Source organism: Prorops nasuta, unplaced genomic scaffold (assembly GCF_024137725.1).
Source record: "Prorops nasuta isolate Cenicafe-Biocafe unplaced genomic scaffold, Cenicafe_Pnas_1.2 PNAS00004, whole genome shotgun sequence".
NCBI classification, from domain to species: domain Eukaryota; kingdom Metazoa; phylum Arthropoda; class Insecta; order Hymenoptera; family Bethylidae; genus Prorops; species Prorops nasuta.
In genome coordinates this window covers 2,823,120-2,834,765 of record NW_027116801.1, presented here as the reverse complement: position 1 = coordinate 2,834,765, position 11,646 = coordinate 2,823,120, and the positions used below count along the sequence as shown (strand labels likewise).

General features: G+C 33.1%; 2 protein-coding genes across 4 annotated transcripts; one reads left to right on the top strand and one right to left on the bottom strand.

Moving 5' to 3' along the window:
* Positions 1-1,207: 1,207 nt before the first annotated feature.
* LOC136772569 (transmembrane protein 42) lies at positions 1,208-2,698 on the bottom strand. The gene is made up of 3 exons (XM_066725633.1): positions 2,446-2,698; positions 2,222-2,368; positions 1,208-1,613 (listed from the first exon to the last, which is right to left on the bottom strand). The coding sequence occupies exons 1-3, from the start codon at positions 2,554-2,556 to the stop codon at positions 1,470-1,472; spliced, it is 402 nt and encodes a 133-aa protein (XP_066581730.1). The 5' UTR covers positions 2,557-2,698; the 3' UTR covers positions 1,208-1,469.
* A 1,076-nt stretch (positions 2,699-3,774) lies between these two features.
* On the top strand, positions 3,775-11,163 carry LOC136772552 (protein phosphatase 1 regulatory subunit 16A-like). 3 transcript variants are annotated; one of them, XM_066725608.1, is made up of 9 exons: positions 3,775-4,118; positions 5,224-5,487; positions 5,562-5,864; positions 5,946-6,088; positions 6,161-6,286; positions 6,352-6,427; positions 6,710-6,927; positions 7,032-7,200; positions 7,772-9,523. In XM_066725608.1, the coding sequence occupies exons 2-9, from the start codon at positions 5,259-5,261 to the stop codon at positions 7,798-7,800; spliced, it is 1,293 nt and encodes a 430-aa protein (XP_066581705.1). In that variant the 5' UTR covers positions 3,775-4,118; positions 5,224-5,258; the 3' UTR covers positions 7,801-9,523. The 3 variants fall into 3 exon arrangements, with proteins under 3 accessions (XP_066581705.1, XP_066581706.1, XP_066581704.1); XM_066725609.1 differs by having other exon boundaries at positions 3,776-4,118; positions 9,174-9,523; XM_066725607.1 differs by having other exon boundaries at positions 3,778-4,118; positions 9,407-11,163.
* The last annotated feature ends 483 nt before the right edge of the window (positions 11,164-11,646 follow it).

Below are 11,646 nucleotides of genomic sequence, written 5' to 3'. Positions count from 1 at the left end.
TTGTTGGTAAAATCCTAAATAGCCTGAGAATTCGGTGGATCATGAGAATCCTGTTATTTTAAGGATTTCCGAGGTTTTTGTAATGTAGGACACGAGGCTACGAAGCTGGAGATGTCCGCCTCTTTTAGTACATCAAGTGACCCTTTGCGCTTGCACGTGCACTCTAGCCGGATAAGGCAGCATGCGATACACAAAGACCCCCCCCCCCCTCCCCTTCGCCACCTTACTGTGACCACTTCAATTCTGCCAACTTTATTTTCCTCGACCAACCACAAGTGGTTAACTACCACAAGAGGGCCAAATTATGTCCTTAACACCCTAGCCTAATATAATAATTTTAACTTTATATCCCCCCTTTTAAAAAACTTATTATCTTGAAAATAATCTTTTTTTTTTTTTTTAATGAAACAACAATTTTTTACAAAATGCGATGAGAACCGAACGGATCGTCCGCAGTCGGAGAACTTTAGCTTTCCAATTTGAAATATTTGTCAAATTTATCCTACTGACCCAGTAAAGCAGAGATAGTAAAATTGCGAGCTTCAAGCCGATCGAATTTTATACGATCGTCTCCCCATATAGTCAGTCCCTGGGTTATTGGAAATCCTATTTATACGTTACAAAAAAATTCATGTTTTTTTTGTCAAATGTTATTTTTTTCTTCCTTAGTTTAATTATAGTAAATATGTGCGTATTATATAGGTATACGGTTTTTATTAATATTTAAACGTACGATGGTTAATTAAACAAAATACGAATAAAGTTAGAATCAGTAAAAAAAACCGCAGGGGGGTGATTGGAGAGCCTTGCGATTTCAAGCATTTCGCAGCCAGTGGTTTTTGACGTCAGTGAAAAATAAAATGATGAGCAGCCTTAAATAAGAAAGAGGCTCGTGAGATGAGAGAGAGAGAGAGAGAGAGAGAGAGAGAGAGAGAGGCGGTCCTTACCTTTTCTATTATCTACCACGTGACTGACGGCGTCAAGATAAATGCCTCTTTGAGCCTGCCTGCACAACAAGCAAATTCAATGATGATGCCATTTTAAGCCTAGAAGTGCGCATTCATTAATAAATAAACACTATACTTACCTTCTTCAATCATCCTTGAATTTTCCAACATTAAAAAGAGTACTCCGCCAAAAACACTGGGTTATCAAATATTTACACAATTTTATTGGGAGTATAGAAAAACACTCGTTAAATCGTTGCTATAAATTTTATTAGTAGAAAAATATCTTATCGGTAACAGTTTATCCATAGAATAAAAAGTACCTGCCTGATGGATTTAATAGTAGATGACTCAACTCACAGATTACATTATTTGCACATAGTATCGCAAATGTAAATGAGAAAAGAAATATTAAGGGTGGGGGTAAGGTGTATTAAAATCTGAGAATCAATTGCGGAAGTCGAGTTATCCTGTTCGAAAGGAATCTCGTCGCATTCTTTCGTGGTCTAAAATGTTTTGTTATTAGTTTTGCTTCGCTTTCAATTTTGTTGACTCCTCGTCCGTTTGTGACTTGCAGATGATGACCAGACCTAGAAGAACCAACGAAGTCCCGAGCCACCAGCTTAAAGACGTTGACTCCCCGAACGCGAGGAAACCGATTAAAGCCTGAAATTAACAAATTTTTAATTAACATCAATCCTTACTCTAATGACAATAACACTAATAAAATCATAAACATTTTTAAAGAAGTGGCACTGGAATAAGACGTTGACGAGTATATCTTGTGAATTTTGAATATTTGGATGAAAAATGATGTCGAGTAGAGGAATCATTCATATTAATTCTCGTAAGTATTTTTTTTAGATAGTTACATATTGATGTGTACATTAGAGGAACTCCGTTAGATATGTTGAAGAGTGACGGAGAATTTCTGAACCGTTAGAAAAACTTGTTTACCTAGAAATTAATCTTTCGCTTTAAACCGATAAAGTAATGAGGCTATTAGAGCTATTTAAGTGGAACATAAGAAGTGCCTTTAAATTTCCTCCTTTTCAATACAAAAGGAAAACATTTGTGTAATCGGTACATTCGTATAACACCTAATTTTATTATGTCTGCGAAACTAATTACACTTTGAAGATGACCGAGGTTCGATAACTTAACGAAGGTCACGTATTGAATGGTTTTGCAAAATTAATTAATTGATTAATCTTATTAGAGGTGGAGAAAAGTGATATAAACTAGTATGATATCACCAAGATTTGATTACTTACCGAGCAAAAATAATTCGTCGATGTACTGACGATCGTTGCCGGTAAGGAAGATCCGGATTCGTGAAGGGCTTTTACGAAAAATGTGCAGCCTATAGTATTACTAACAATCATTAGAACAAGAAGAACAGCCTTCAGTAACAAAGAGTCCTTGAACGAGAAAATTGTTAATAGAAGAATTGTTGAACATTTGAATATCGAAGGATTTGAAATTTCGCGCGTCTTACCATTGGCGAGTATTCAGCGCCACCTGCTAATTTGCCTAACAGACTTCCCGTTGTAGCAAAAACACCAGAAAAAATAGAGAAATAAACTGTCCATGATTTATTGTTCTCCATTCTAACCTCGAATTAATACTGCTTTATTGTATTTTCAATCGAGTTAACTAAATCAACCATAAAAACGAAAGGAATCCGAGAAAACTATCGGATTACTACACCAGTGACTTCGGCAGCCATTTTGACTATTTTCCGCATTAACTGCAGAGAAGCGCTAGAGGCTACGGCTTACGACTGCGGCGGCCACTGTAACTACGTGCAGCGGAATACAGAGAATTATAATGTGTATATGGTACCTGTGTATATAAGCTTTAACGGTACTTAATTTATTTTATCTGATGTTCAACTTTCGCAGATGAAATAATTGGCAAATTCCAACTATTGAAATCAGGATATTAAAGATATCATTCTTATGTGGTTGCAATATACAGAATTAGGTATAAATGCTATGTTATAGTTAATAAAAAATCCAGTAGCGAAGATTAAGTGTTTTTAACGATTTTTCCGGTTCCAACGCCTCTGTTTAAATTCGTCAGAGATTGAAAAATGCATCCGGAAGTGCATGTCTACGCTATTTATGGGTACCGTATATTTACAGCGCTAACCGACTACTATATTGCTGGCAATTTATGAATTAATGATGCAGTATACACACATATGCTTCATGAAACTTAAGCAACTTCCGAACATTGAAGGTATATACGATAGAAATACTTTGAGTATGACGTTGAATAATTCAAATTTGATTCTGTATGAAAAAAATTATTATTACGGCTTTTACCATTAATTTTATTGTTCTGTGTGCATTAATAGATTCTTTATTATTCTTATAATAGGAAGGATTTTGTTAACCATTTAAATATATTAATTACATTATGTATATATATAATCTAGAAGGTAGATGTAGATGTCGAAAGAACCGTAGTTGTCAAAAGTGGTAATTGAGAAAGTAATATGAAATATTACGTATTAAATATCCATGTTAGATAATATTATATATATATATATATTGTAAAATGATACATTGTTGATCGCAATATGGGCGTGCATTGAAAATTAGGAAGTATATAGTGATAGACCAGGAAAGAGAGAGGGAAATATCCTAATCGGAAATCGGAATTTGACGTTGCGTGTGAGACAAGTGAATTGGAATAAAAACAAAAAGGAAAAGAAAAATATTTAGAGAGAGAAGGGAGAAAAGAGAGCGCGCGCGCGGTGAAGGGTAGCGCGCCGCCAACCCATACCAATAGTTTTATACCTATATACCATTAACCAGTCAGTGCCTGCTGAGTGCTGCCTAGTGCCTACAGGTAGTTTAAAAATGGCGGCCGACAGGTAAACGTTCTGCGTGCTAGCACGGGCACGGCAGACCGTCCGAAGTTTGCACTTCATTTATCTCACCGAAAAACTTCGGAAAATGACACTTCAGCTCCGTTAAGGAATATCGCGATGCGCTGCTTTCGCTGGACGAAACGCTCAACTCACACGTGAAATTCCATCTCCAAAATTTCCATGGAATTTCTGCTCTCCTCGCGGTATTCCGGTTTCTGGTGAAAAACTCCGAGAGACTGGAAAAAAAACTCATTCTTGCCCATACCATCCCGATCAAAGCGCTATTCAATGTGAGTATATAGTTACGAAACTTTGCTTCTATCATTCTTTGAATTTTCTTTCATTCTCGATAACTCGTGGAAGTTTCATGGTGGTTGAACAATTTCTCTCTTGCCCCCCCCCTCTCTCTCTCTCTCCCTCTGCATATATCTTTCTCTCTCTTTTCCTCCCTGCTATTTATTCATTCATAGAATGCCATAATCTATCACATAATTTGTTTTAATCAAAAAACTTAATCAAGTTCCATGTATCTCCATCTTTTTTAAATTCTTTCATTGCATCAAAAGACTTATCAGATTAGCTTGCATAAAATTTGTACTGATAAGAGAAACACTAAGCACAAATATTTATCATAGTACACTATTATTTTGTCAATATAATATTTTGAAATGTAAAATTTATTGGTCTCTACCATTAATCTGTGGATTTTTTTATCACGTCTGATTTCATTGATAAGCAAATAGTCTAAATTTAAACTTGATTAGAATGGGAAAGCAGTATTGGCTGTTGACAAAAGTATGTTAAGCAGATTTCCAACTTTATAAAGATATTTGTTAGTGTAAAAGCTAATAGAAATATCTTTGGTTCTTATCTAAAATTATTTGGATTGATATAGATGTGTTTTTAAAAAATAACAATTTCAACAAGGTTCATTAGTAATGATATTCTTTTGAATTATGCTCTAAATGCTTTTACAAAAAAGAAATATACTGACGTTTAATCGTTGTTAGGTTTTGTATGAATCCTTTTCATCAGTATGTAGAAACATTTGTACAAATATTGTATGTTTACTTACTTAAGCACTTGATAAGTTTTATGGAGTTTCAAATTAAAATACAGTATCATTTTTGATACTCAACAGTAGTGAGATAGTTAAATCTGCTTTGTGTATTCTTAAATTAAAAGAAAACTTAAAAATGTTATCCTCTAGTATTTTTAGAAAAATTGTTGAATATGTCAGATTAAAATCAACAAAATCTAGGAAAAAAGGTAACAAGAAGCTGCTAAATAAGTAAATCAGTTATAGTCAATGTACTTTAAATAATATAAAAAGCAATCACAGTTAAGTTGTGAATTTTGTTAGGAGGAATTTTTTATAAATTGTTGTCTTAACAGGTAAATATAGTTGTAAGAACTACAGTTACATCACAATGGAGCACTCAGATCTTGTAGCAGAGATGATACATATTGAAAGGTTGACAACACAAGAACGATTACATCTAGCACGTCAAAGGAGATTTCAGCAATTAAAGGTTTGGCGCCAAAGGGAGAAGGAATGGCTAAGACATCAAACTAGGCATTCCAGCAATAAGCGGCATATATATTTCAATGATAGTGTTATGCTTTTGGAAGCTGCTGCAAGAAATGACATAGATGAAGGTACTGTTTTAATTTTTCTTTTGTCATCCCAGCAAAATGATATTTATAATTTCACACTTTTCTTTACTTTACAGTCAGGAGACTTTTAAAGAAAGGAGTGAATCCTGACTCCACAAATGAAGATGGCTTGACAGCATTACATCAATGTTGCATAGATGATAATGAAGAAATGATGAAGTTACTTGTGGAATTTGGAGCAAACGTGAATGCAGAAGATAGCGAGAAATGGACTCCACTGCATGCTGCAGCTACTTGTGGCCATTTGCATCTAGTAAAATATCTAATAGCTAGAGGTGCAAATTTGTTAGCAGTCAATGCTGATGGAAATATGCCCTATGATATATGTGAAGATGAAAAAACGTTAGATTGTATAGAAGGTATCAATATTTTATTTCAGATTTTCTTTTTTTCGTTTTTTCTTTTTCTTATGAATTATTGAGGGTTTAATAATGTTTTAGGTGAAATGGCAAGGCGAGGCGTTACACAAGAATTAATAGACGAAACAAGAGCTTCCACAGAAGTACAGATGTTAAGGGACCTACAAAAAATAGCCTCACTTGGTGGAGATCTGGAATATAAAGACCATCAGGGGGCAACACCAGTTAGTACAAATTTAATTATTTTTAAAGGAAAATATTATACACTTGTAAATCTTTAAATAAATGTTATTTAGCTTCACATAGCATCTGCAAATGGTTACTTAAGAGTTGTTGAGTTCCTCCTCGACCAACATGTTTCTACAGATGCAGAAGACAATGATAAATGGCAGCCTGTTCATGCAGCAGCTTGTTGGGGCCATGTAAGTTTTTTGACTATAACAAAAACTTATTAGTACAGAAATTGCTTAAAATATTTGTTTTTCAGCTTGAGGTGTTAGAACTCTTAGTACAAAATGGAGCAGACTTAAATGCAAAAAATAAACATGACGAGACTCCTGCTGGTATGTTTGTATTACCTGTATTAATTAATTAATCTTATAAGGAGAGCATTCTGCATACATGGCAAAAAAATACGTTTTTAAAGTACATTTAAAAAAATCGAAATCTATATGATCAAAAAGGATTGTATGTATGGTTTAAAGGTGTATATTAAAATTAGATATTACAAATGATATTGATATTGGTGTGAAAAACAATAAATATTGATTCGTTTTTACTTTTAACATAGAGTGCTCTCTTTAATTCACTAAAAATCTAAGTAATGTATGTAAATTGTTGCGCAGATATATGCGAGGATCCGGAAATTCGAGAACGCATAGTTGAACTAAAAACCGAACAAGAAAGTAAGCGTTTGAGAGAGGCGCAAGGTAGACGCGTTCGTAGGTCGCAAAGTATTAATACACGAACCCAAAGTGTTCGAAGGACTTCCATTAGAGATAAAGTACTCACCACAAAGAAAGATGCTCAAGAAGAAGCTCGACTGAGGCTGTTATCGCAGCAAGTACGTCCAATGAAGATAATCTTTCATGAAATTGAACTATGATACAATTAAATAAGATATTTTTTATTAAGAAATTCTAATGAGGATAATTATAATATTTTCAGACATATGTGAATATTCCAACACCCAACATTCCACCAAATGAGAATAGTGCAAGTACACAGGAAGTAACAAATGATTCTGAGTCGACTGCATTAACGCCAGCTGTGCGAAAGGGTCCGGAGGGAAAAGACAATGATTCCTTTCTGCATGAAGACGTTGATAAAGATTCAGGTATGGTCAAAAATTTGTCATGCTTGCGATGGTTATGGTTTAGTAGTGTACTTTGGTAATTGGCAGCTTTCTTCAATTAGACTCCCAGATTCATTGTTTTTTTTATGCGAGAATCTCATGTGCACTCTCAGTACTTGATAATTTTGATAAAGGAAAAAATTGATCAAAAACATCATAAGTAATGCAAAGTGTGCTCGTATAATTATTTCCAATCAAGCTAAAATGATAATCATTAACTTTCTGTAATATTCTAGCCACATAACATTATTCATTTTTTTGTTCTAACAATGCAATGTGTTCTATGCTTTCATTGTAAATTGTATATATTGTGAATTTCAAAACTGTCGCTCATTATTAATGGTGGACAAAATAAATGACAAATATTAATAATTCTTGAAATTTTACATAAAAAATGAATCGTTGGTAGGTTGTCAATGGCTTTAAGGGGCTGATCTTGTAGTGTTGAATAATTAGATATCATACAATTTCTTACAAGTAACTAAAAGGCAAAGACATTTATCTGATATTTCTCTGTCCATTGTTACGCGTTCCTGAATGATTGCAAGGTTAGTTTTTTACGTCACTTTTCTATTTCTATAATTATGCTATATAAACAAACGTTGTAATTGTTTTACATAATATTTTTGACTAAGTTATACTTCATTTACATATCTCCATCTTCTTATGTGCATATACGTACGTGAACTTGACCGTACGCACACACACAATTACTTATACTTTAAATATCTTCATTCCAAGATAATTAGCTTACCCGTTCTCTTTCTCTAATTCTCTGAACATTTTTTATATTCTATAAATCACATTAATCGATTGGCACAGATTCTTTAACGCTTACACATTTTGTGTTCATTAAGTGCCAAAAACTATTTTATTGGAACAAGTATAAACGATCGGCGGGTATGTTCATCCAGCTCATTCTTACCTATCTAAAAATTTCATTTTCTAAGCATGGTGGACTAAAAATTTTCAATGTTTATAACGCTCCAATTTTGCATCATGCGATATCTACTTCGTGAATGGTGTAAGCTAGACAAAGAAATATTCTACCATTATCTTTATTCTCTATTTTGTAGCAAATATTTCGAATGGTTTTTCTTCAAAGACTTAATCAACAGTTATATCGTAATTTAACAATGGAAGACAAAAAATAGAATAGTTTATAAAAGTACAGCTGTTCGGTAAACTTTAAGGCTATCGCATATAAACTGAACAGTTTTTGGCCTAAAGCATGACGTGTCACTAATGTAAGCATAGAGCGCTTCTGTATGATTCATATTTTACAGGAATTCGGTTGAATACTGGTCAGCTTATTATCCATTTTGTGTGAATAAGTTCTTTACTGCTCGGGCACCCAGGCGTTATCTAAAAGAATTAGTAGTTAAGGTAAATCTAGGTTGAAAAACTGTAACAGTTCAGAACCATTATTCAAACGAAAACCTGTATATATATACACACATATATAAATATATAGTTTAATATTTCGTACTATATATTGAGAGTAGAAAAAAATTCAGTAGTTTGTATAATAATATACATATAAGCAAGTTTAAGTAGTCATGTAGAATTGAACTAGTCAATTTAAAGAACATATCAATTGTAATATGCTGCATTATAGGAAAGCATTGATTTAACGTACTTACGATATTCGTTCAGACTGTAATCAAGTTCGATATATGAAAATGTTAGAAATCTGATTACAGAAATGTAAAGTTACGTTGATAGGAGATAAAAGGTAAAAGTTCCCATCATATTACTCTTCTTCTTTAGATCTAGGCAATAAATTTCATCACAGAGTAAGCCCAGATCAAAGTTGGTTTTGACGAGTCGTGAAACGGGGATCTCGAGAACTTGTCGGATGTCGTTGTACATTAACAGACCATCCTGTCGATAAGTTTCTAAAAAAGAGAAGAGAAAAGTGATTTTAAAAATCTTACATGTATAAGTTGTTTCAGATTCCTAAAGATAGGCAGGCTCACTTGTGCAAGGTTTGACGCTTAAATTGGAGCATGAAATGCTTTTAATGAGAAGCATGCGTTTCTCCCTGCTTATATATGGAGATGCTAGAGTGTGGCATTAGTCTATTACACCGTAGCTTTATGGAGAAGGTGATGGGATAAAAAGCTGAGCGAAATCGCGCAGTTGAGATTTTTTGTGGAGAATAGCATTGGATTATTTGCCTCAGCAGTAACAGGATCGGAGCTTCCGGTTGGCAGCCAGCAACCAATTTATGCGTCCTCGGAGAGCGATGCCAATGGAAAAATCAACATTCATGTATCGGTAGTTTTCGTCAAATCCCTGTCAGACCTGAAGAAGCAAAGGGCACAAAATAGACACACTACGACAAATTCTGTGGATGCAAATGGAAATGGCATTCCTATGCCCATCTCTACCATTTCAAATTCAGACATGAGCGCTGATGACTTTCAACGATTTACCGGTAATACCAGCGACATTGTAGGCGATAGCCATTCTGAGAAAAGCTGTTGCATCCTCATGTAATAATCATGTGAATCCTGCAAAAGGAACTCCGGTGGAAAATGGAATTTTCGTTTCCTTTAGATTCTTATGTCAGACTACTTCCGCTAAATTCCATATGTTTAAAAATGATCGAGTCTTCATTTACTCCTGATTTCCTTTACCTCCAAATCTGCTGGTTAATCATGGCTGATTTTCTTGTAACGACTCAATTGTTTTTGTATTAAAGCGTCTGTTTAAAGCGACTCATCTCTGTATACGCTGGAATCGCCTAAAGTACTGCGTTTTCTGTAACTTGTGTAATGTAACTTTTTTTTAATTATTTCTTTTTTATCAGAGTATCATGTACAACTTTAGTTTTTGTACGTTTTTTCTCTTGTAATTACGACGCACGAGTTTGTATTACACTGCGTACATTCCATCCCGCCTTAGGGTCACATTACAGCATTCACGACATATCAGACTTAGGAGATATATATTATATAGTTGAGAAAATGAAAGAGTATTATTTCTATTTCGATATAAATGATATGTACTTAAATAATGTTACGATTTTGTCGATTAAAAGTCACATTTAATTTTATTGATGAGTAGAGGTGTGAAAATGGAAGCTTCTAAGTTCGTAATTCTGAGATACGAAATGATTATTCGTAGAACGTCATTGTATTATTTATTAATGTACAGATTTTTATCACATATTTATTGTTAAAGTGGCATGTACTTACATGTGTAATTCTTAGATTTGTTTAGCTTCGATGTTAGCGAGAAAAGATAAAAAATTCGTAATAATTCACCAAATTGTTGCAATGCATAATAATTCACAACAAGTATAACATTTCGAATAAAATCAATGGATCTTCGTTTATGTTTAATAATATCTACGAAAGCAATGTGTTCTTTTTAAGTAAAATTCAAATACCGAAACCGAATTACAATATTTATTATGCTCTAAGGGCAAGAGATTTGTGGACCAAATAATAATGATTTGGTATCATTAAAAAGGCCTAACGATGAGATGAGATTTGTGAATATGCGATTTTTTGTAGTTTTAACATTCAATTCTTGAAATGAAAAAAAAAACAGAAAACCTTTACGAACAAATATATAATAAAAATCTCAAACTTCTGGGCCACGTTCTTCTTTACAAATGCATAATTATAATAGAGATAATAATTACACGTTAAATACTCCATACATCATACTAATGGATAATAATTGAACTACATATACAAAATTTCGATTCACGTAAGAACAACAATAATTTTCTCAGGTTCATTTTTATAAAAACCGTGGCACTACTAATCTAATAATTGGATTTTGCGAACTATTTCACTTGACTAATTAAAAGTGTGATAAAAGAAAAAAACAATCGCTATACTGTTTCTTAAATGAAAATATCTGATTGAAAAGACTGGTGCTTTCTAGCCGGTCGTGCTTAAACTAATATAAATTGTAAATTATTATAAACTTTGTACAATTATTTCCTTCTTATTATTGAGAATTTACAATTTTTGAAAAATATTTAAATTTACATTACATATATATATAAGTATAATAAAAATATTAGATATACACGGAAAACGTCACTTAAACTAAGCTATAAGATTTCTATTAAACTTTAATGCTTATCATATGCAGATTATTAAATTTTTTGTTGTTATTTAATAACAGCTATTTTGTATACAAACAAGTTTTGAGTTTTCGTAGAAAATGTTGCGTTATTAGAGAGAAATTTGATTAGAAAAGTGTCGTCTCGTCATCGTCGCTCTTCTTACGCTCATTCGACTGTATCAATAATAGAAATTTACAGATTTATCAATGTTTAAGGAATACATATACATATTACAAATACTTGAAAATTCTAGACATTCTAGCTAGAAGTAGAGGAGAAACTTCATATGGATATTTACAAAATATGAGCCAAATATGAATTAAAATTGATTGCAAATG

What these genes read in the sequence shown, in the direction of transcription:
- LOC136772569 (XM_066725633.1), bottom strand. Translation starts at nt 2,556, where the DNA reads ATGGAGAACAATAAATCATGGACAGTTTATTTCTCTATTTTTTCTGGT. An exon ending in GCGCTGAATACTCGCCAATG is followed by an intron (nt 2,369 to 2,445) that starts GTAAGACGCGCG and finishes TTCTCGTTCAAG; the next exon opens with GACTCTTTGTTACTGAAGGC. An exon ending in CGACGAATTATTTTTGCTCG is followed by an intron (nt 1,614 to 2,221) that starts GTAAGTAATCAA and finishes TGTTAATTTCAG; the next exon opens with GCTTTAATCGGTTTCCTCGC.
- LOC136772552 (XM_066725607.1), top strand. Translation starts at nt 5,259, where the DNA reads ATGGAGCACTCAGATCTTGTAGCAGAGATGATACATATTGAAAGGTTG. An exon ending in TGAGGCTGTTATCGCAGCAA is followed by an intron (nt 6,928 to 7,031) that starts GTACGTCCAATG and finishes TAATATTTTCAG; the next exon opens with ACATATGTGAATATTCCAAC. An exon ending in AGACGTTGATAAAGATTCAG is followed by an intron (nt 7,201 to 9,406) that starts GTATGGTCAAAA and finishes TTGCCTCAGCAG; the next exon opens with TAACAGGATCGGAGCTTCCG.